The sequence below is a fragment of the Ovis canadensis genome, chromosome 23 (genome assembly GCF_042477335.2).
Source record: "Ovis canadensis isolate MfBH-ARS-UI-01 breed Bighorn chromosome 23, ARS-UI_OviCan_v2, whole genome shotgun sequence".
Lineage (NCBI taxonomy): Eukaryota > Metazoa > Chordata > Mammalia > Artiodactyla > Bovidae > Ovis > Ovis canadensis.
The window spans coordinates 17,004,222-17,029,234 of record NC_091267.1 but is presented as its reverse complement, the minus strand read 5'-3'; the positions used below and the strand labels follow the sequence as shown (position 1 = coordinate 17,029,234).

Genomic DNA, 25,013 nt, shown 5'->3' with positions numbered 1-25,013 from the left:
TCTTAGCGACCCCATGGACTGCAGCCTACCAGGCTCCTCCGTCCATGGGATTTTCCAGGCAAGAGTACTGGAGTGGGGTGCCTTCTCCACATTTACTTCCTACGTCTCTGTTATTGATCTTGGAACCTGTTCATTGTTTCCTAAGACAGATTTTTTCTCAACTGTATGCCTTAATACTTCCAGTGTTATACACTTTGAGAAGCTTTTTACTGTTCTACTTTTTTATTTTGTTCACTATTTTTATTATTATTTGAAATTATAACTTCAGTTAGAAATATGACATATCATAGCGCTGAGGAATAAAATTTATAATTCCTGCCTCATGTTAACAGTTTACCCCTCTTTCTTTGCTAAACTTGGACATAAACTTTGATTCGTTTTCTTACCTGATGGCTTACTTGCCCTTGGCTGATATTCCAAGATCATGATTGGCTCATGTATTCAGTACATTCCAAGATCATGTATTCCAAGAATACATGATTGGCTTGTATTCCATAGAATCATTAATACATTAGGTTTTGATCTCAAGAAGAGTTTTCATTTCTTTTGGATGAGAGCAGGCTAAGAATGTTTGATGTAGCCTTTGACCCAAGTAGTGGAGTCTCAACAAGAAATGTGCTTTCTGGGATATCCCCTAACATCTCTTTTATTACTCTTCTAAATACTTTGTTTAATGTTTCTTATGATCAAATTCGCTGTTTTTACACATGTGACTGGACTGGGTAGAATTTAGTGTCTGTCACAACCATTTGAAATATGTGTGTGTGTCCTAGAAAATTTTTGTCAAAAAAAAACACCTTTTAACATTTCACGTGTATTATGCTTCACGAAGTAAGAAGGTGCTAAGGCCTCACATACGATGGATCATTGTTCTGCCCTTTGTAGCATCCTGGCTGGAGGACATGCTCTGCAGGGATCACCGCCTCCCTGTTGGGGACTCCCTGAGGGTTCCAGTTCTCCTTTGGTTTCCTGTGCAGGTTCATAGGCAGTAGCAGGAGAAGCAGTAGATGGGTCAAACTTGGGTTTGTCCCGAATAATAATACCAAGGAGAAGAAATCGGTTTTCATCTTTGTAGCAGAACAGCATTTATACCGAGAGAGAAGGGGAATTATACGTACCAAAATGAACAACACTTGTTTCTTTTTCTGAAGAATCAGAGGTTGCATTTGTTTCTTTTGGGTGACATTAAGTTCTTAAAGAATAATGATATTACATAAAAATAATTGAAAATATCTAGTATTCATAATAGATATAATTTATAGTTGAAGCAATTTGACCGATGCCAAAAGCCTAGTTATATCAGAACCAAATTCAAATTGAAAACTATTTTTGTCAGTGGAATAAACCAGACAAAGAAAGACTAGTATTGCATGATATCACTTAATGTATGGAAGCTTAAAAAAAGAGAAAAAGTAAAAAAATAGCAGAAAAGTAGTTGCTAGGGAGTGAGCAAAGTAGGGAGAGGTGGGTAAAAGAGTATGAACATTTCAGTTATCAGATGAATAAGGTCTGAAGAGCTAATGCACTGCATGATGACATTCAGTGATAAAGTATTTTGAATACTTGGAATTAGTGAAGAGAGTAGAACTTAAATATTCTCACAAAAAACAAACAGAAATAAATAAAACATACCAGTCAGTACTATTTCATTTGTATCAAGTCTGTTTTCTCTTTATATTTCTCTTCCCTGGTGGCTTAGCTGGTAAAGAATCGCCTGCAATGTGGAAGACCTGGGTTCGATCTATTCTATTCTAAAATAAGAGTACTGCTCGTCGATTACTGGAATGAGGAAGCAGATGTCCTCGGCTGAAAGCCTCAGTCCAGTCACTTTACAGACTTCTCTTGGGATAACGATTCCAAGGCACTCCCCGGTTTGTGGGAGCTGGCTGTATCTCCTGTGCTGTGTGTTCAGTGCCCGTCGTGGCGGACGGCCTGCTCCTTCCCGCCGCCTTCACACAGTTCAGCGAGTCACAGGTAGATGTCAGTACATGGCTGGCTTGTGGAACCAAATTCGGTTGTTGGCAGCGTAAATATTGGTTAGGAAGATTCTCCTAGCAGGTGTAAAGGTGGTACTTCCTGGAGGTATACTGTTCTTTCTCGTGAAGTAGATGTTTCTGGTAAGTTGCCATGGCATCTTTTGAGGGGTTCCCTAAGAAGAAGCATAATTGTATTTTAAGGTTTTTGTCCTAATTATGAAAGTTGGACTGTATGTAAATGTATTTTTTTTATTCCTAGCATTTCTGTTTCAATAGAAGTTAAATTCTTTCCAAACAAATATTGCCTAATTTTGTTTCATTAGCAAATTAAAAAAAAAAAAAAACCTCAATAGCTCTAACTGTAGTTTGGATTTGGTTTTGTATTTTCTGTAAGGTATATATCTAATGTTATTTTTATCCATAGCATATTTTACTCAAACTTTTCTTGTTTGCCCTAAGACACCCATAATACAGACTTTTACAAATTTTTATCTAAGGCTGTGTGCTAATATAGCACAGTATTTGTGACAGGCCTTTAGTTACTGTTGGCAAATTAATTTTCATCTGACAAAACTCATTTAAGTATAAAAAAATCTGTAGACCTAAAAACATAGATTTCATAGTATTAAAATTTACAAATTGGTTTATATGCCTTTAAAAGGGAGAAAAGTCTCAGGTAATTTGTTTTGTTTATCACACAAGTTTTAAGTTGTTTTGTTTGTTGATGTAGCTGAAATAGGCATTGAGATCACAGATTAATTAGAAGAGCCCTTTTGAACACAAAGTGACCATACATTCCCTTTGCTATCTCTTAAAGTAGAATCCAGATAAACATGTTTATTTAACCTGCTGGCTCTGAATCCCACATCCAGTCATTATAGAAGGGACCAGCGCTATCTTTGGGGATGGTCTTTCTACAAGGAATTACTATGGACAGTCCCTCGGGTGGTAGTTAGATATATCTGTATATATTGTGGTAGAAAGAAAGACCTTAGAGATGAAAAAAATAGAAAATTTTTTTGGGGCAATAATCTCTTGCATAATAAGTTATTCCTCAGACACTAGAGCTATTATCACACAACAAAACACTTCACAGTGTAACTATCTATATCTCCCGGCAGTAGAGGCTCATACAACATAAGCTTGTTAGGAAAACTCTGTAATCACCAGGATTATCTAGAATAACAGTTGGAAGAACATTAGGCACACCCTTCTGGTTGTGTGGTTGAATTTAACAAACTCAGTTGTGGAGTCGAGAGAAAATAATAGAACAGGATACCTTTGAGGTGTATAGCAGTTTTACCACCTGTCGTGAGTTCAATGAGAATGCCAAGATATTAGTTATTTCATTTTGCTTTTGGATCCTTTGTTTCAACGAATTCTGAAATATTGCCCCTCTAGGGACTGCTAAAAAAAAAATTCTGAAAGAAAGAAGGGAAAGAAGAAAAAGAAAACCTGGGAATGAGCAGGCAGTGGCGATGCAGCATGTGTATGAACAAGCTTCCCTACCAGCATGCCTTGTAGACATCAGAGCCCTTGGGTGGAATAAGATGCTGCCGTCTTGGTAGCGCCAGTGCATGTTTTGGCTTTAGGTTAAGAATGTCTGTAAAAACAAGATGACATCTTTTCTCTCTCACACTTCTTTCCGTTGTTAATCAAGAGAGTGTGGCACAAATCCTCTGTTGACTTTTTCCTGCTTGTGAGAAGCACGTTGGCTAAATATGCTCAGTCCTTTCTTCCTCGTTTATGTTTTGCTTTTTCATCTTGAGTTACAACTTTTAAGAAATACATGAAATGTCATAAAACAAATTAGAGTTTTCCATAGAGGAAAAATGTGATAAGTTTTTAGTGCTTGCTTGTGCTTGAATCTCTTAGATTTAATTATTTGAAGTAGAAATTGGTTGGCACTTAGATCTGAGAAATTTGTTTTGTTCTAAAAACCTCAAATAGCTTTACTGTAATAAAAAGTAGAGTTCTGCCCCACTTCCCTCTCCCAAATTATAGTTTTTGCTTGGTTTTAGATCATCTCCCATCAGCAAGCCTGGATTGTAGGGCCCATGGGATTGTGTGGGGACGGGGGCAGGACGTCCGGGAAGCTGAGTCCATGCCAGGTATTTTGCTTCTTACCCCAAAGGCAGTGAGTGTGTAGATAGTGGAGAATATTAAGGAGGAGACTGACATATTCATATTTTGCTTTGCAATAGTCACTGCTGCAGTACAAATGAGGAGCCAGAGAGGGACACAGCAGAAGTTGGGAGAACATCTGAAAGACAATTGCGAAGGTGCAGGCAGAAATAATAAACGACTAACCCTAAACCAACGTGGTAGCCATAATGGGCGTAGAGAGAGGCTGATCTCAGCACTTGTTAGGAGGGCCAGTGAACACGGTGACCAAATGGATGACTTTGGGGACCGAGTGACAGAAAGATGCGCCATCCTTTCGATGCTGCAGCTGGGCCTGCTCAGTGAGTGGCGGTCACTCACCGGGTCCTCACCCCTGGAGGAGAGAGACCCCTTTGGCAAAGTGATGGCGAGTGTGGGTTGGCTTTGAAATGACTTTGAAATGCCCTTGGATGCCCACATGGAAACAAGCCAGGAAATGTGTAGGTCAGTGCTGATGTACATGGACCTGAAAGCATTCATGCAATTGGTATCTCCCTTGGAAAACGTGGTGAAACAGAGGGGCAAAGAGCAGGTGTTGGAGAGACGGAGCAGTAGCCTTCCAGTAGTGGAAGGGACCTTGGGCAGCAGAAAGGAGCCCCTGGGACAGGACACCTGCCTCAGCTCCCAGAGGTTTTCTGCAGGAGCCCAGATCCAGCATGGGCGTAGGAACAGAAAGCACACGCGTGGTCACAGGTGAGGCTGTGGGGAGAAACCAGAGCAGAGAGCTCAGTCATGGTGTATTTGAGTGTTTGTTTTCATTTGCTTCTTTAAGATTGTTTTTAAAATGCTACTTATATACTTAGATGCCACGGTGAAGGAGCCAGCTGAAACAGTGACGATGAACAATGCCTGAACTCTACCTGGTGACTCAGATGGCGCATGTCAGCTGAGGGTTTTGTGACAGGTCGGGGGGCCTGATAATAACATTGAGGCATCAGCCATGCCTCTCTCTTGCATTGGAGAAGTCCAGCTTCACACCTCTGAACCTCTGCGCCCAACTGCCGTGACAATGCTCCCACATTTGGGGACACTGCATAATGCTAAATTTAAATTTGTTGTGGTCAGAGTTTTGAATTAAACAGCACAGAAATTGTGTCATGGGATTGCTCTGCTCTCCCCTACATATACGCCCAGTCCTGGGATTTTATTTGCTTTTTACGGAGAATTTATTTCCACAAAAGATTGCACTGCTCTCACTGTTAGATGTAATTCAAAATTTTGCTTGGCACAATTGAGGGTGACCATTTAACCAACAGTCATCTAAATGTCATCTTTTAAAGTGTGTCTTCTTTTCTGTGACTCACTCTAAACAATTTTGCTCATGGTTGAGGACTTCTCTAAGACTGGCACATCTAACAGGCCCCTCTAGTGACGTCAGAAGTCTGTGGAAACTCACAGGCGTTTACTATGATGACGCCCATGTGTATATACAACTCTTTCTGTTTGTTTTACCTTCATTTGTGTGACTTCATTAGTAATCACAAATATGGTAAAACTCTTATCAATCACAGCTTTAATTATATTCTTTATGTCCATTTGTACTAAAGCTTCTGTTTCACCCCATTGTAGATTGATCCCTGCCTTCTTCAAATTGTCATATTTCTAGAAACATATAACTTGACTGGAATGGTCCTACCAAGAGAAACGTAATAATAAGGACCATGAGGCAGTGGAGTTAGTGTGTGTATGGCATGGAAAGAGAAGCAAATATATCACTCCGCAGGGTGAGATAGGGTGCATGATTTGTTTCCATGACTTAGGGTATATTATAACTGCTGAGTGTTGGTGTCAGTTGCACTAAACCACTAAAAAGTGGAAATAAGTCATCTGTATTGCTCCACAAGTTGACGTATGCTTTTCTTTTGCATTCACTCGCATTCTGTTTGGGTTTCCTTTGATTCTATAGGCATTTTCGCTGCTTTGTTTTATTATAAACTTGAGTTCCACAGGAGGGTTATGGCTGCATCTCAGAATTTGGTTTTAGCTTGTCTTTCACCTTTAAAAATGAAAAGTGCTTTTCCCTTTGCAAATTGAGATAGTTCCAGACATCTTGCCATAAATTTTTGGCACCATTTCTGTGAGTACATGAAGGCAATAGAAGTGATCAGCATAGTGCCCCTGAGGTAGGTTCATTTTAGCATTGGCTACCGTGTGTTATTAGAACAGTTGGGGCAGCTTCCGTCCTATCGGCTAACACAGCTTTCTTAAGAAGGTTCTCAAAGACACAACAGAGGAGTGGCAGTGAGTAAGTGTGTCATTGAAAGTGCACCCTCAGATTCAAGGATCTGTGTGCCTGGGAAATATATGGATAACATCAGCATATATACAGACACACACACGCATAAAGTTACGTGTTCCTCCCAATTACTGATTTCGTATGAGCTGTGTAAGCAACGCTATGAATGTAAAGGTTACACAATCCAAATCTTACTTCTTGTCATGGGCGCTTTATTTTCAACTATGTACCCGCACAGACATATTCTACCTTCCTTGCATCCATTTTTAACACAACAGCCTTCTAAAGCATGGTGTGTTCTGATGTAAAAGAGATTCAAAACAAGGCCCCAGCTTTATTCTTACAGCTTTTTTTTTTTTTGGTTTAAAAGTGGAATATATGTTTGCTTTAGCTGTAAAAGCACAATCAAGGCACCATGATAAGTGAGTCAGTGCCGTAAAAGTGAAACGAATTTTGCCTTCACTCACATGAGCTATAGAAGGAGGAAGCTTTATTGTCCCTGGGAAAGTGATAAGGCAGAGTAATTGTATATTATACTGTCCTGGAACATCTGCCTGAAGACTGTTGGAGCAATTCATCTATCATGGACGATGCAGCATGTTTTGTCTTTCTGCTTTAACCCGTCCCCACTGCTGGCCTGCGCGGAGGTTTTGATAGGGACTGCGCCTGGGCCCGGGCTCCCATTAATCAGTCCCCTTGTTCAACACTCCAGCTGACATAATTACAACCTGCGCACAGCAGTTATTCAAGTCGAGTCCTTGTCACTCGTGGTGCGAAACTACACGGCACCGATCCCGGAGGAGATTGCCTTATCACACAGAACAAGGGCTCGCAGGAGCCGAAGGGAATAGGAATGCGGAAATGTCTTCCGGGAGTGCTATATATTCCTTTAAAATAAGACATTTGAGAGACTTACAAGGGACAAAGGGAGGCATTGTGTGCGGTGACTGAAATGAACCAGTTATGATTTTTAAATGCATTACGTGGAGCAATTTTGTAAAAATGGACATAGGTTATTATTAAATAAACTCAGTGGCCCCCTCGTCATCAGTGATTCTCTTAAGTTTTTCTTCAAAAGTGATCATGAAGCTCTAGGATTATGGAAGGTTGAAATGCTGCTCAGTAGGACTCAATTGAACAACGTGAATAAAATATGTGTTTTAAATCTGTAAATATACACTTAACTCAGAGAACTTCTTAAGGAAAAGACAGTCTGAGAAGAGCCTTTCAAGAGCTTTGCAAAGACAGGGAAGCTCACTATTCCCTCTGGCCAAAAAAATAACTGTTTGTCGCACCTCCTCCATCTGACTTTATGATGGGTAGCTTACTGACCAGCTCCTTGGTGTAGCAGCTGTGAGAGATGTAGTCTCCTTTCAGCCACTTAAGAAATTTAAAATTTTATGGCAGCCCCACCCCTGCCCCTAATGGACCAATTTATGGGCATGTCGTGAGTTACGTGGTCAGGTCTGCAAACCTCCTGGATGAGCTGTGCTCTTAGGCATGCATGCAGAAGCTGTGTGTGTGTGGGGGGGGGATATTGTAAATCCAGCCATTGTTGTTGTTGTTGTTGTTGTTGTTTTTTTTTGGTCTCTTTGATATAAAATTGTCCCAGGTAAAATCACGTTCTGGCCTAGGCTCTCAGAAAGATTGTGAAATGTATTTTTGGTTCTGTAAAATTTTCCATTCTATCACCTTAAGTTTGAAAAGCTTTCAACTGGAAAAGCTACAGTAAAGTACTACGTATGCTGTTATCTATATCTTGAATTATAAAATAGTATTGTTTGTGTGTGACTCTTTCGGGCAAAAGTTCTGTAAGGGCAGGCCTTCCTGTGGTTCCAGCCTGCCGAGTGTCTGTATGCCCTTCAATTTCTCTCCCCCCTCAGCCTCTCCACCTCCTCAGTGTCTCTGCTTCCTCAGTTGCCCCTCCAAGTGTGATTCCAGTGACTGCTTGGACTTAGCAGGAAGTCAGGTTATATTCCTATTCTTTGTTAAAGATCCTTTTCTTTTGAAGGCTTCTCATTTACATGCCTTTCCTGGTTTCCAAGCATTTCATTTTGCTAAGCCTGGCTAGTTAACAGAAAAGAGGAGAATAACACTTATTCTCCAAGGACATCCATCCATCCATCCATCCAGTGTTCAGTCATGTCCAACTCTTTGTGACCCTGTGGACTGTAGCGTGCCAGGCTCCTCTGGCCATGGGATTTCTCAGGCAAGAATATTGGAGTGGGTTGCCATTACCTTCTTCAGGGGGTCTTCTTCATCCAGGGATCAAACCCGTGTCTCCCTCATTGGCAGGTGGATTCTTTACTGCTTGAGCCATCAGGGAATCCCCCTGAAAGGACAAAAGTTTGTAGAAATAGAGTGAGGGAGGGCTCTATTTATTTCAAAGGTCCAATATAAAAAGAGTGGCAAGGTAACAATGAGCAGGATTCCCACCAGTGTCATGGAACCACAGATGACAAGTGAGAGGAGAAGAAGCAACAAGTATGGCTGACCTCAAGGCCAGTTTTCACCAGTCATTGCCTTCAAGCAATAGATGTCATTGGCTCAGCCTTGGAAAATGTTTTGTCATCAAGTTAGTTTGAGAAACAGTCTCTGTTTTACCATCCTCTTCAGATGCATAATGAGTAGCATACTGAACACTCACAGAGTTACTGCTGTTAAAAAAATTATGTAATTTGTATAACTGAAATATGTGAAACATTGGCCACCAAAGCCTTTTCACTGCAACCCTATAGGCATCATGCTGGACTAAGTGGAATGTTGGAGTAGTTCTGTTTCTTAAAGGCTGTTGTTGTTCAGTTTATGGCATTTGTGTTTGAATTTTATCCAGGAAAGCTTTTTCCAATCGAGAGTATAAAAGTATTTTCTTATATTTTCTTCTAGCACTTTAATAATTTAGTGTCCTTATGTTAACCTTAAAATCTAAATAGCATTTGTTTTTGCATGGTGTAAGACCACAAGAGTCTATAAGTTATCTCTCCTCATGTGATAGGCAGTTGACTGAACACCATTTGTTGTGTGACCCACCATTTCCTCATTGATCTGAAATGACATCTTTATCCCTCGTATACATGGGTCGTATTCTCTGTCCTGGTGATGTGTCAGGTTCAACACTCCCAGTGACATTCACCTGTTTGCTGAACATCGTTGATAAAATACCCCATTTTAGCCATAGGAATATAATTTTTTTATTCTTGCACCTCTAGCAGTCTAACCAGCACAACTGTTTAGTAATCTAAAATTCTCAGGCTCTTTCCTTCTGGGTCTTTTAGTGGGAACCTACGTGGCAGAGGGTTGTGTATCTCAGGCCATGTTGGGTGAATCGTGCAGGAAGCCTGAGCAGCTGCCTTGGGCTTGCCCTCTGCCTGCAGGGACTCAACAGTGTTATTTTCTTCTTCCTCAGAGAATCCACAGTGTTTCCTAGAGCTGGTGAATTTATGATTACATACTGCTGGTTTAAAAAATGTAGAAACTTCTTAAATTTTGTTTACATAAAGCCTTTCATGGGATTATTCTTTATTCATTGTGGATTACTGTTTTAATGATACAGTGGAAACCTCCTTCAACTGAACTTTAGATAATTATGCATTTATAATACACTTGTTCCAAAAGAAACTTAACTACAGAGGGAAGAGGAAGTGCATTTGTAAACGTATAGGCATACAATGCTATATAACTGCAGGGTTTATTTTTTTAAATAAATTGAAATTGCCTTTCGTAATAGTAAGTAAATTGCTAATGATGATCCAGAGAGTTGAACTCTATTGCTTTCAACAGAAAGGCTAGTTGTAGTGATAAACAGTGAATTGAGCACTTCCTATATTTTCTAAACTTGTTTAATGTCATTTACCTTAATCTTCATGACAGCCTTATGAGACACGTATATTATTAGCATAAATCAACAAAATACCTCATGGCCTGAAAGTGTCAGAGGCCAAGTATTTAAAAAAAAATTCTGTATTTCTTTAAACAGAACTTTCAGAATTTTTAAATGTCAGGTTATGTACATAACTTGCCAAGTTATTAACAGGAGACCAAGATAGTGGTGAATTTCATACATAGAAGTTTGGGAGTGGTGAGGCAGACACATGGCTTCTCTTGGGGAAGGAATTTTGGGATCCATGTTTACATTAGCGTGTGACATCTGTACCTGCTCTCTCTGCATTTCTATATTAAGATAATGTTACCAGTACACATTAGCTAAATACACAGAAATTACCTGATTGTGTCTTAGTGATATTACTTTATTATCAGCCCAGGTCTCTCCGCTTCCACAGTTAACTCTCCATATCCACCATGTCAGCTCACCTGATGGCTCGGGGGAGAATTGGTGACCCGGGAGGAGAAAGAGCAACACAGGTGGATGGACTCTATTAGACATGAGTCCTGTGCAGCCTGGGTCATTTCGATGGATGAGCACATGCAAGACAGACCAGCAGACCGGGACAGAAAATCCAGACTTAGCTTCAAATAAATTAGATATTCATGGAGATAGCGCTTCAAGTCAGTGAGAGATCTGGCGAGCAGTGTGGAGCCACAACTTACACCATGCTCTAGGGGAATTTTGAAAGGACTCTAATACTTAGTGGAACAATGCAACTATTCAAGTACTAGAACCGATTTGGGACAATCCTCTTATGACCTCTAAGTAAGAAAGCCACAGGACAAAAGATGAACAAAATAAAACATTTCTACTTTACTGAGGATACTATAAAAAAAAGTCTAACAAAGTAAGGAAGAGATATTTACTACTTCTGTCATAGACAAATGAGTTTACCTTCCTTATGTATAAGAGAGTGACTAACAACCCTTAGGAAAACAACTCATAAAAATATGGGAAAATGGTACAGAGGAAGCATAATATACATGGAATTGCAATATTTGAAGCAACTTTATTCATTACAAGATAAATGCAGATTAAAACTGTTAAAAGTTGGAAATTGAACCCTGCCTCAAGCTGTCATTTTTCACCCACCACATTGGCAAAACTTGGAAGTTTGGTAACACAACATACTACATTGGCACGACTGTGCAGAAACAAGCTCTCTAAAACATTGTTGGTGAAAGTGTGAATTGCTACACCTCCTCTGGAGGGCCATTTGGCAGCATTGATCAAAACTACAAAAGCATATGCCCATTGACATTTGAAGCAACTCCACTTGGCATTGTGACATTCTCTTGGCATCCTGAGAAAGTGAAAGTTTCACAAGAGAATTCATCACAAGCTTGTTTACACTAGATTATTCATCACAAACTTGTTTACATTAGTGAATGATCAGAAATGACCTAGATGCTCATCAGTAGAGGATCAGTTAAATGTGGTATTCTCTGTCCTTACCAGGAAGTTCTGTGTAGCTATTAACAAAGGAGGGAAAGGAGGCGAAGCCTAGGGAGGGAGTGGTAGGGTGGCGGAGGAAGGGAGATGTCAGGAAGGATGCTGTGCTCTTATGTAGTCATGTGGAGAGGTCCCCATGCGCTGCTGTTAGGTGAAAAAAAGTAAGATGCCAACACGTGTTATGCCAACAGATTTACATACAGGAAGGGGGTAGAGAAGAAGATACAGTGTGTTTGTGCATTGAAAAAAAAATTGTTAGTTTTTCCAAAAGATTGATGGGCAGTTAGTGATTCTGTGTCCATGGTCTGGGGTAAGAGGGTGGTGATCCAGGCTGTGGTAGGAAGAGACTTCACTGTCTCTGTCTCATCTTTAGACTGTTTGATGTTTGAAATATGTGAAGGTATGTTTTTTCAACAACCTTAGTGGTACAGTAATTTTTTAATAATGAAATCACATGTATCAAAAGAGAAAAAAAATAGGAGCTCTTCTGAGATGAACCATGCTCTCCTCTGCTCTCTTGGATGGGAAGTTTCTTGCTCAGAAATTGGGACCTCTAAACCGGATTCTGCTGATGACAACATGTGGACAGGTGTCAGCTTTCAGCATCAGTTTCCCCTTCTGAATGACTTGATCCTTTTTATTAATGAAGTTTCCTGAGTGGCTGTTAACTGCAGAACTCCTGAAAGATCAATCCCTGAGCCTTTGGAGTGGGAGCACTGACTCTAAGACCCTAGACTGCCAGAGAACTAACCTTAAGGAGTATCAAATAGTGAGAACTCACATAAAGGAAACCACCTGAATACAAGACCCAGCATCACCCAACTACCAGTAGCACCCTGTGCAGGACGCCTCATCTAAACAACAAACAAAACAAAAATACAAACCCAGTCATCAGCAGACAAGATTACCACCTCACTCAGCCTTGCCCATCAGAGGAAAAATGAACAAACAAACAAAAAAACTCAGCACAAATCTCACCCTCTCTGAAGCTTACACAAACCACTGGAGGGCAGAAATGAAAAGGAAGAAAGAATTCAACCCTGAAGCCTGGGAAAATGAGACCTCAAACACAGTAAGTTAAAAAAAAATAATGAAAAGGCAGAGATATGCTACACAAGTGTAGGAACAAACTAGAAACACATAAGTCCAAATAAATGAAGAGGAAATAGGCAAACTACCTGAAAAAGAATTCAGAATAATGATAGTAAAGATGATCAAAAACCTTGAAAATAAAATGAAGAAAATGCAAGAATCAATTAACAAAGGCATAGAAGAATTAAAGAGTAAACATACAAACAGCACAATTACTGAAATTAAAAATACTCTAGAAGGAATCAACAGCAAAATATCTGCAGCAGAAGAATGAATTAGTGAGCTGGAAGATAAAATGGCGGAAATAACTTCTGAAGAACAGAATCAAGTGAAAAGAATGAAAAGAACTGAGGATATGAGGATAGTCTCAGAGACCTCTGGGGAAATATCAATTGCACCAACATTCCAATTATAGGTATTCCAGAAGAAGAGAAAAAGGGTATGAGAAAAGTTTTGAAGAGACTGTAGTTGAAAGTTTCCCCAATGTGGAAAAGAAAATAGTCAATCAAGTCCAAGAGGCACAAAGAGTCCCATACAGAATAAACCCAAGGAGAAACACACCAAGACACGTACTAATCAAACTAACAAAGACTAAACACAAAGAAAGAATATTAAAAGAAGTGAGGGAAAAGCAACATACAAGGGAAACCCCATACACTTAACAGCTGATCTTTCAGCAGAAACTCTGTAGGCCAGAAGGGAATGGCAGGATATATTTAAAGTACTGAAAGGGAAAAATTTATAACCAAGATTACTGTACCGGGCAAGGATCTCATTCAAAATTGATGGAGAAATCAAAAGCTTTTCAGACAAGCAAAAGTTAAGAGAATTCAGTACCACCAATCCAGCTTTCCAGCAAATGTTAAAGGGACTTATTATAGTCAAGAAATACAGAAGAAAAAAAGACCTACAAAATCAACCCCAAACAATTAAGAAAATGGCAATAGGAAAATATATATCAATAATTACTTTAAATGTAAATGGATTAAATGCTCCAACCTAAAGACACAGACTGGCTGAATGGATACAAAAACAAGACCCATGTATATGCTGTCTACAAGAAACCCACTGCAGACCTAAAGACACATGTAGACTGAAAGTGAGAGGATGGAAAAATATATTCCATGCAAATGGAAGCAAAAGAAAGCTGGAGTAGCAATCTTCATATCAGACAAAATAGACCTTAAAATAAAGAAGATTATAAGAGATAAAGAAGGACACTACATAATGATCAAGGGATCAATCCAAGAGGAAGACATAACAATTGTAAATATCTATGCACCTAACATAGGAGCACCTCAGTATATAAGACAAACAATAAGAGACATAAAAGGAGAAATTGATGGTAACACAATGATAGTAGGAGACTTTAACACCCCACTCACACCAATGGACAGATCATCAAAACAGAAAATTAATAAGGAAACACAAGTCTTAAATGATACATTAGATGAGATGGATCTCATTGTTATCTTCAGGACATTTCTTCTAAATGCAGAAGAATACACCTTCTTCTCAAGTGCACATGGAACATTCTCTAGGATAGACGCATCTTTGGTCACAAATCAAAACTCAGTAAATTTAAGAAAACTGAAATTGTATCAAGCATCTTCTCTGACCATGCTATGAGACTAGATATCAATTACAAGAAAAAAACAAAGAAACACAAACACATGGAGATTAAGCGATATATTTCTAAATAACCAGCAGGTTACTGAAGAAATCAAAAGGGAAATCACAAAATTTCTAAAAACAAATAACAATGAAGACACAACAACTCAAAACCTATGGGATGCGGCTAAAGCAGTTCTAAGAGGGAAGGTTATAGCAAAGCAATCCTACCTCAAGAAACAAGAGAAACATCAAATAGACAACCTAACTTTACACTAAAACAACTGGAAAAAGAACAAAAAGCCCCCAAAATTAGTAGAAGGGAAGAAATCATAAAGATCCAAGCAGAAATAAATGAAAAAGAAATGAAAGAAACAATAGTAAAGATTAATAAAACTAAAAACTGGTTCTTGAAGAAGATAAACAAAATTGACAAACATTTAGCCAGACCCATCAAGAAAAAAAGAAGAATCAAATCAACAAAATTAGAAATGAAAAAGGAAAGGTTACAACAGACAATGCAGAAATACAAAGGACCTTAAGAGACTTTTATGAACAATTATATGGCAATAAAATGGATAACCTGGAAGAAATGGAGAGATTCTTAAGAACTTCCAAGACTGAACCAGGAAAAAATAGAAATTATGAACAACCCAATAAGAAGCACTGAAATTGAAGCTGTGATCTAAATTCTCCCCAAAAATAAAAGCCCAGGACCAGATGACTTCACAGGAGAATTCTATCAAACATTTAGAGAAGAGCTAAATCCTATCCTTCTAAAACTCTTTCAAAAAATTTCAGAGAAATACTTCCAAACTCATTCTACAAGACTGCCGTCACCCAGATACCAAACCAGACAAAGACAACACAGAAAAAGAAAACTACAGGCCAGTATCACTGATGGACATAGATGGAAAAATCCTCAACAGAATTTTAGCAAACAGAATTCAGCAACACAGCAAAAAGCTCATACACCATGATCAAGTTGGGTGTATTTCAGGGATGCAAGGATTCTTCAGTATACACAAATCAATCAATGTGGCTCACCATTTTAGTAAATTGAAAGGTAAAAACCATATGATAATCTCAATAGATGCAGAAAAAGACTTTGACAAAATTCAGCACCCATTTATGAGTAAAAATCTTCAAAACATGGGCATAGAACAAACCTGCCTCAACATGGTAAAGGCCATATATAATAAGGAGCCTACAGCAAACATGATTCTCAATGGTGAAAAACTGAAAGTGTTCCCCCTAAGATCAGGAACAAAACGAGGGTGTCCACTTTCACCACTGTTATTCAACATGGTTCTGGAAGTCCTAGCTACAGCAGTCAGAGAAGAAAAAGAAATACAAGGAACCCGGATTGGAAAAGGAGTAGTGAAGCTCTCACTGTTTGCAGATGACAGGATACTGTACGTAGAAAATCGTAAAGATACTATCAGAAATAAAAGAGAAAAAATATTTAGTAGAATTGTTTTTTAAGCTTCCTGCTCCTTAAATAACATAAACTTATTATTTTGTGTTAATAAGCAGCAAGTGTGTAGCACTAACGTAATTTTGTGGTATTCTAGAAGACTCTGTCATTTGTTATTTTTATTAATTTATTATTTTAAAATGCAATGCCTCTGAACTGAATATTTCCTTTATTACATATTTTAAGAAGCCCTAAAATCAATCAGCTCCCATCTCTGGTCCTTTTACTAACTGCCCAGCCAAGGCCATACTTATATGTGTGTATATATATATATATATAGAGAGAGAGAGCTGCCTCGAGACTTTCAACATGTATTTCAAAATTTCATTTGAAATGTCCTCAGACTTTATACTGCCTTCCTCATAAACTCAGTGCTTACACTCGTGGGTCCAGTGAGTCCAGCCTGAACCCCTGTTCCCCATGAGGAGCCTACAGCATCGCCCTGAGGCATCTCACCTCCCATGGAACCGTGCCCCCAGCCCCCACCTCCCGCTGAGCACTGCTCCATCTGTCCTTTCTCTTGCACCTCACTGTTCTGATTACTACTGCTTCATAGTAAGTTTCGTGATCAGAAAGCATGAGTCCTCCAACATAGTTCTTTGTGAAACTGTATCGAGTCTTTTAGGTTCTGTGCATTTCCGTATGAACTTTAGGATCAGTATTTCAACTTTGGTAAGAAATCCAGCTGAGATTTTGATAGGATTGTACTGAGATTTTGATAGGATTGTACTGAATCTCGGAGAAGGCAATGGCACCCCACTCCAGCACTCTTGCCTGGAAAATCCCATGGACGGAGGAGCCTGGTGGGCCGCAGTCCACGGGGTTGCTAAGAGTCGGACACGACTGAGCGACTTCACTTTCACTTTTATGCATTGGAGAAGGAAATGGCAACCCACTCCAGTGTTCTTGCCTGGAGAATCCCAGGGACAGGGGAGCCTCAGAGGCTGCCGTCTGTGGGGTCGCACAGAGTCGGACACGACTGAAGCAACTTAGCAGCAGCAGCAGTAGTACTGAATCTATACATCAATTTGAGGAGTATTGCCATCTTAATGATATTAAATCTTGCAGTCTAGGAACATGGGGCAAAAATACACTCTTTACCTGAAGAATCAGTGTCAAACTAAAGATACATTCAGTCGCTGACTCCTAATAATTGAATGCCCTCTTCACATCACTGCTATTATTTCCTGGCAAACCAAAGTTGGACGTTGTTTGAAATAATGTTTCAGACCATCCTTACTTCTCCTGCCTGACCTGTTCATTAGTCCCTCTTCAACTTACCATTCTTATTACTAGTTGTAAGTTCTTTCAGTATTTGGGAAAAAAACATCATTTGGGGGCTGAGTATCATTCAGAACTGCTTGGCTGAAGTTATCTAGCCTACTTGCTACACAGTGAGCTGTCTGTCTCATGGTAGTCTCTAGTGTGGGGACTGCAGCCTGCAGGACTCTGTAGCTGCTTTAAATGATGTTAATACAATATGTTAGAGCTTCTACTTTTTAGGGTTGGACTGCAATAGTTTGATTTCAGGGTTGTTCCTTTTTAATCTCAATATTTTTTTAAAAATTTGTGTTGTATGACATCATAACAGACAATAGCACACAAATATGCCATTATCCATGAAATGTATCTTTTCAATTGCAGAAAGACATTGACTGTATTTTCTTCTCATTTGCTATATTTTATGTTTCTTAGATATGTGTATAAAATAGATTATATATACATACATGTTTATTATTTACATACAATCAAGTATACAAATAGTATGTATATCACAAATAAAAAGAGGTATAAAATATATGTATGAAATGATCCTTAACCTAAAACACCAAGTCCCACACAACTTCTCCTTTGTTTTATTCTATATTTTAGATGAAAGAAGCTTCTCTCCTTTTAAACCCTCCCTCTCCACTTTTACTTGCTTCATTAATAGTCCCCTGATTGCTAGATTCCACATGCAGTTGATGTTCTAAGAGATACTGGTTTATTTTTATCCAAGATACAAGTCTCAAAAACAAAATACTCTCTTTTCAAAGTCATCTCTTCCTTCCTTCATCAAAGATTAAGTATCATTGCTTATACTATCCCTCATTTAAGTGAGCACTGTACCCTGAAATGTGTATATTTTGGTAATTTTCCTTCCCTGACCAGCAGTTGTCCTTGATGACTCTTAATGCCTTGCTTTCTCCATAAAGGGAGAATGTAGGTGGCACCAGAGAATCAGTCCTAATTAAGTATAGTAGCAGACTTGTCGGAGAAGGCAATGGCACCCCACTCCAGTACTCTTGCCTGGAAAATCCCATGGACGGAAGAGCATGGTAGGCTGCAGTCCATGGGGTCGCTCAGAGTCAGACACGATGGAACGACTTCACTTTCGCTTTTCACTTTCACGCATTGGAAAAGGAAATGGCAACTCACTCCAGTGTTCTTGCCTGAAGAATCCCAGGGACAGGGGAGCCTTGTGGGCTGCTGTCTCAGGGGTCGCACAGAGTCGGACACAACTGAAGCGACTTAGCAGCAACAGCAGCAGCAGAGTTGTGCTTACTCTCCAACGTCAGCAAACAATGTGAGTTTAGGACTGTCTGTGCTGCCATGGAAAACACACGGGAGGTGATCTGCAGACTCAGGCAGTGATCCGGCACGGTTCACCCCACCAGCTGGGGAATCCACAACTGGCCCTCTTCCTTTCCATCATCACAGGGTGAGCGTTCTTTTCACCTGCCTGCAGATGGTCTTCTGTGTTACCATCTTGATGCAGAGCTCCTATAAAGTTGGGGATGGTAACCACATATGCATTCTTCACCAGCTCCCCAGGTGCAGTTATGTGTTACACAGAAGCATGATTCCACTTGGCAGTGTGGGGCCGTGAGAGCCACAGACGGCCTCTGTGTGCAGCCTTCCATCATCTGAATCTGTGTGTTGTGAGACCTGTTTGCTAAATCCCTACAGTGTCCTAACTTTATTTTCTTCAAATCAGCCTGCAGAATTTTGTCCTTCAGCAGTACTAGCAGGAAAGACTGATAAACATAGTGCTTTCTTTGGAATTTCATTTTGCTCTGTTGGAAAGCATGCGCGCGCACACACACCCACACCCACACACCCACACACCCACACACCCACCCACCCACTCCTGCTTGAATCTGTGTCGGGCACTTTCTGGTGATGTTCTAACAACAACAGAGACAGAGGGAAGGCAGCGGTGTGTGTGGACGGGTCTGGGCTCGGTCGCTGACCCGTGCTGGGAGGGATGGGAGCAGACAAAACAAACACTCTGCCTCAGCAGCAGCCACCTGTGCCAGAGGTTCTGGTCATCTCAGGCCTGGCACTTCTGCATCTGCAGGAAAGCAGCGGGAGAGGAGCCCACTGTCAGGGACAATTTCGTGTAAAGTACTTGGGTCCTTCACTCTTTATTCAGCCCATCCCTCTTGGAAACCTGCACCCATGCAGAAACCTGACTGGCACTTAGCACGTTGCCCAAATGTGCAGTGAGGGGCTGCTTGCAGCTGCTTTTCTGTCTTCAGATGGTTTGAGAGCTTGACTTCGGAGCCGCTCTCGTGACAGAACTTGAAGCCAAGGCGCCTTTGTTTCCTTGGTGCTCCAGTTCAGTGGGAGTGGCAGGCCTTCCCTTTGCACGGCTCCTCATGGTGAAAGGTGTGTTCTTGGGATTAAGGAAACTCCTTCACTGCCCTCAAGTGGTACCTGAATAATTTGTCTTAAAATCAGAGAACTTGGGGCTTTGTGTTTCCGGTTCTGCATAGAAGGGAGTCACTAGGTAAAAGAACAGCCTGGAGATCAGCACGCGGGAGACGAGTGTCCCGCCTCCTGGATTAGCCACTTAGCACAATACCTGACACTCCCGAGGCCGGTGTGAGGGTCGCTGACGTCCGGGTTTGTGGTTCAACGTTAGTGATGTGACCTTACTTCCATTTACTCTGCTTTCTTACTTCATAGGTCAAACTGTGCTGAAAACATCCGCAAACACATTCTCCACACAGGCAAACACGAAGGTGTCAAGATGTACAACTGCCCCAAGTGTGACTATGGCACCAATATCCCCGTGGAGTTCCGGAACCACCTGAAAGAACAGCATCCGGACATCGAGAACCCCGACCTGGCCTACCTGCACGCAGGTAGGAAACGAAAACTGCCGCATGAAACGCTGCGCTCGTCGAGTGGCTGTCAGGCTGTTTGTGCATTAGCAGTTATCTAGATGTGGTAGCATGTGTGACAGTATCCGCTTCAAGACTGATAAGAAAAGTACACTTGCTCTTGTCCCCTCGACTGTGAAAGCAGGTCTTTTCCATTCTATTCCATCAGGAGCAAATATGGTGAAATAATCTCCCCGCAGGTGTTAAGAGCAAATATTCTGAACGCAGTTGAACTGAGACTTTTGTGGGTGTTTGAGCTTCATATTTTGACTGATGATAAGGTTTTTAACATTGTCAACAAATGTTTGTGATTTAAATTGTTATGCCCTGTTCTTTGGCCCCATGGTTTTCTGGTAAGTACTGGAAGGGGAAGCGTGTGAGTGAAGAGAACAGGAGAACCCGAAAGGGGTAACAGGGTGCCCTACGTCCCAGGCATCAGCAGGGACGGTCGCACAGGGCACGGGCAGCAGCGGTGGCAGCGGCTGCTGAGATCACCCCTGCCTCATTGGAGTGGCCGTCAGATGCTGTGGGAGGAGCAGCAACGCAGCCCCAATGCAGGTTAAGCACAGCATTAACCTGTGCATTCAGAGGGCCTGGGTGTGAATTCTGTGTGGGCGGCCAGGGGACGGGTGGCAAGGGTGAGGCCTGTTAAGGACGCATTCCCTGCAGGACGTGTAGAGGAAGTTCCTAACCGGAGCCCAGACGGGGCTGATTTAAATAATGCGAGGTGATGGGGGATGTCTCTAGCAGGTACTTTGGAGCTGTTGGAGCTGTACCTCAACTCTCCTCCCCTTCCTGGCTGGGTGGGTTACAGGCAGGCTTACCGCATCACTGCAGGTAAATTGCTTGGACGTAGATTGGCGTGGTGGTATCTATGTAAAGGGCCATTGTGAGAATTTAAAAAGATAATTGTCTATGAAGCTCTTAGCAGGCTCAGTGCAAAGGATTGTGGGTGCTGCTGATGCTGCTGGCCCTGTGACACTAGTGCCTGAAAGTCGTGGGAATCCCACCGAGGTGCAGCGCTGCCCTTGCAAAACGTGTCAGTGGCGTGTGCTCACGGAATGTCTGCGTGAAGGAGAGAGAGCTCCATGAGTTAGAATAATAGTCCTGATACATTTGACATTGCATATAACGTTGTTATTTGTTTTCCGCTGATATGTTCTTTCAGATTTCTCTGTTTATGCTCATATGATCAACTCTTTTAAGTCACAGTGAAGAGCCCTATTTAGTCATCTCTGCTGTACCCAGGTCTGTGTTTGAAAAAGAAAAACGGGGTCAATACTCTTTGCTTTTTGGTGAGGTTGTTACTGAAAAGCTTTTGAACTAGACAGATTATCAGTTTTAGTTCACAAAAACAGATAAAGTCAAATTGAAATATCTTCTGGCCATCAGTACCTGTGGGTTCTTTGTTGTTATGAATGCATGACAATGCAGATGTCAGAAAATATTGCCTAAACGCTGGTACTTCAAGAAATGGCCAGGTGACACCATCTAAACTGATGGTGGGTTGTCAGCAGCATAGCATTTTCAAGGTAGTTTCCAGTGCCTGCTTCTCAAGATGCAATAGTGATGTATTCTGTCTCTCTCTTCCATTGTACCAATTAGGCATTGAAACTAGGTCGTTTTCCTAAAATAAGGTATCTCTAACTTGTTAGATGAAGTAAACAGCAAAGAAAGAGGGAGGAAGCTAATTGCAAACCAAAGAAACACATTGCTTTTGCATATGCCATTGCTGCCCTGGTCATGCAGTATTCCTTTTGAGACATCGTTTGTGTAAAAATTTACTTAGAAAAATTATTCTAGTTTCTTTGTTTATGTGTGTATGCTCTTGTGCATAGAATCCTAGTTTTCTGTTTGTGTTTCTGTGATTCTGTTAGAACCTTTCTCTCCATAATTGATAATAGCGTTCCTCAGTATTTTTACAAATGAATTCCTTTGGTGCACTTGGGGTGTTTATTCCACCCTGTGCAAGGCAGTATCCCTCTTCAGTAATATATTTGCTTTGATAAACTTAGCTCAGTTCAGAGAAAACTTTTAAAGGGCAGAGTTTTTATACTGACTTGTTAACCTTGTATTTCTCAGTCATCTGTAAGGCCTTCCTGAGTATGTGGGAAGCGCCTTCCTCGATGTGAAAGGGAGATACTGAAGCAGCTGGGGCTCCTCTCCTCCCAGGCTGTCTGGTGAAGGATTAGACAGCACTTGGGGTAAATCTGTGATGGATGGTTCCCGGGAGGGTCCAGAGGTGGCCTGGACTCCTCAGAGTGGTTTATGGCCCTGACCTGATGGCGACTGGCAGCTGCCTTCTCTGCTGTCAGCGCTACTGATCTGTTGAGAATTCAGTGACGCATATGAAGCAGTTCTTTTCAGCCACTCAACACAAGTAAACAAATGCACTCGCGATCTAACTTGGCTCTCCCATGTGGCTCAAACATCTCGTGGCCTCATGAGAAGGAAAACATTAAACACCAGCAACAGAAAATTGTATATAATGTCATTGGGGTATTTTAAATTTTTGTTGAGATGCTGTCTGGAAATGTATATGCTAAATGAGCTGTTCAGGTTTTTGCTTGTTTGCTTGTTTGTTTTTAACAAACAGTTCTGTAGGAAGAGTGTTTGCTGCAGTTGTACGTCCACTGAGGGGGCCTACAGGGTGGCGTCCAGCTGCCTGGTAGTGCCCCGTGTATCTGTGTGCGTGGCCCTCAGGGCAGGACAGGTTGAGCTTCAGCCCTCGTTCCCCGGCTGAATGACTTGGGAAACCCTGTTTTAACTGTATGGGTCTCAGTCTGTAAACTGGGGATGACAGTGCCTACAGCACGTTCTTATAAGATCTAACAGAGATGGTACAATGTGTAAACTGTTGGATGTGATAACGTTTGGCATCCATGTTTGCCCAGTTTTCTTCTTCTCTGTTTGCTTTTGTTGGTGGTTCATTGTCTTTTTTCTCAGTTTTGGGGGGGAATTAGGAGAATGATTTTGATATAATTTACCGTTTCATACTCCCAAGAACTAAAGGCTGTATGTGAGCTTTAATTTCAGCTATAGCTTTTTTGAATAACAAGATACAAGTGGCTATTTATTTTTTGAATAAAAGTGGATTGTTTAGAAATCCAAGGCATTTAGGGATCTTCTAATTATCTTTTTGTTAACTATTGAAATAGTAGTATAAATTGACTTCTGGCTTATATCTACTGTGCTCACAGCGCAGAGTCTGAATTATTTTAATCCTTTGAAATTTGTTTATACTTTCTTTATGCCTGGGATTGGTGGGGTTTGGTAAATGTTTCAGACACTAGGGAGTTTGGTGGTGTTTGGTGCTATATTCTGCTTCTTGTATATCACTTACCTCATTTGTTAACTGTATTGCTCAGGTTGTCTCTCTCTTACTGATTTTTTAAATGCTAAGCCAATCAGCTGTGTTGAGAGAGGTAAAAGCTGCCCACCATGATTGTGGGGTGTCTGTTTTTCTGTTAATTTTGACTTTATATATCTTAAAGGTAAATCACTGGGCACTTGGAACTTTAAATTTGTTTTCTACCTGTGATAAAAAAAAAACAACAACATAGTTCTCTATCACTGTTGTCACTATGAATGTTCCTTTTCATCTGTAGTAACACTTCTTGCCATCATTCTGTATTTCTTACTGTTTAACTATACCAGCTTCCTTATAAACAGCATATAGCTGCATTTTGTTTCTGCTGTCACAGCTTTAACGTGAAATATTCTTTTACTTTATTATTTATACTTAATATATTTATCAATATGCTCATCATAGTCAAAACCCCAAACTACTGAAACATCCACCAAGTAGAGTGTAAAAAGGTTTGTGTGTTTACCCGAAGGAATACTCTACAGCAATGAGAATGATTGAACTACAGCTCAAGTAACAGCGTGAATAAATCTCACAGTCGTATCTTTGGGTGAAGTTAGCCAAACAAAAAGGAGCATATTCTGTATGATTTCATTTTTCATTAAATATTGAAACAACAAAGAGTATTCTGTGGTGTTAGAAACCAGGGTCTGTTTTCCCTGGGATGAGAAGCAGTGGTGTGGTTCTGTTTCTTATTTCTAACATTGCGATGAAGTTGTGTTCAATTGGAGAAAGTTCTTCAAGCTCTTCTATGAGTTCTGTACTTTAAAAAAAAACAAAACAGGATTCCCTTAACCCTAAATTTCTAAGGAGGTTCATTTAGGTCCATTGTAGATCTACGATGATGAGAGTTTTACAATCACATTAATCCTCCAACATTGATGTCAAATTCCGAGTGGCCAGAATTTTTCTGTCATTTTACATTACAGTTTTTTTGTTAAGTGAAATGTACTCCATCTCAAAAACGACCTTTATTTGAGCTTTATGGTTTTAGCTATTGTATTTCTCCCATCTCTCTTATCCGTGAATAAGTTTGGTGTTCATTCACTACACCTTGAGAAGGAATTAAGCACACTTTATGTTTGCAGTACAGGTGACCTTCGGTTAGACTTGGGTGGTTATATCTCAGAATACTTTAAAATAACCTGAAAGAAGGGAAGACAGAGAAGAGAAGGTGAAGGAGAGGGCAGAGGAGGTATGCCGGAGCTCTGCTGGTCATACTGACGAAGAAGATTTTTTTCTCACAAATTCCAAGAGACAGCCTCCACATGATGCCTCTGCTGGTCAGATTGGAAATGTGCTCACTGTGTGTGTGTGTGTGTGTGTGTGTGTGTGTGTGCGCGTGCGTGTGCGTGTGCGCACACAGATGCCCCTTGGGGGCCCGGGTGTGGCTGGGTCAGGCACTGAGTGGAGGCTAGGAGTTTGGCTTGGTTTTCCCATATTCTTCTCTGAGAAGCCGGAACTTTAAATGTAGTAAATGTTTATGCCTTTTCCAAAGGTAAGACTCAGATGGTGTTCTCTTTTCAGGAGACATTAAGTATTAAGTGATCGCGTGGTACTTTTCCTAATTCCTTAACCCAGGTGGCACAGTTAGTGAAGAATCTG

The 25,013-nt window shown here is 40.7% G+C and overlaps 1 protein-coding gene and 1 long non-coding RNA gene across 3 annotated transcripts in view; one reads left to right on the top strand and one right to left on the bottom strand.

Annotated features, from left to right (window-relative positions):
• ZNF407 (zinc finger protein 407) overlaps nucleotides 1-25,013 on the top strand; it is a 385,838-nt gene that overhangs the window by 243,222 nt on the left and 117,603 nt on the right. For both annotated transcript variants that reach the window (XM_069568807.1, XM_069568808.1), the window contains one exon: nucleotides 19,845-20,023. In XM_069568807.1, coding sequence (XP_069424908.1) covers nucleotides 19,845-20,023 — 179 coding nt within the window. The remainder of the gene's footprint in view (nucleotides 1-19,844; nucleotides 20,024-25,013) is intronic.
• The window catches only part of LOC138428265 (uncharacterized), a 54,603-nt gene continuing 30,388 nt past the window's right edge, over nucleotides 799-25,013 (bottom strand). The window contains exons 2-3 of the long non-coding RNA XR_011252365.1: nucleotides 8,614-8,707; nucleotides 799-2,149 (exon numbers count right to left, since the gene is read on the bottom strand). This is a non-coding gene — a long non-coding RNA (uncharacterized lncRNA). The remainder of the gene's footprint in view (nucleotides 2,150-8,613; nucleotides 8,708-25,013) is intronic.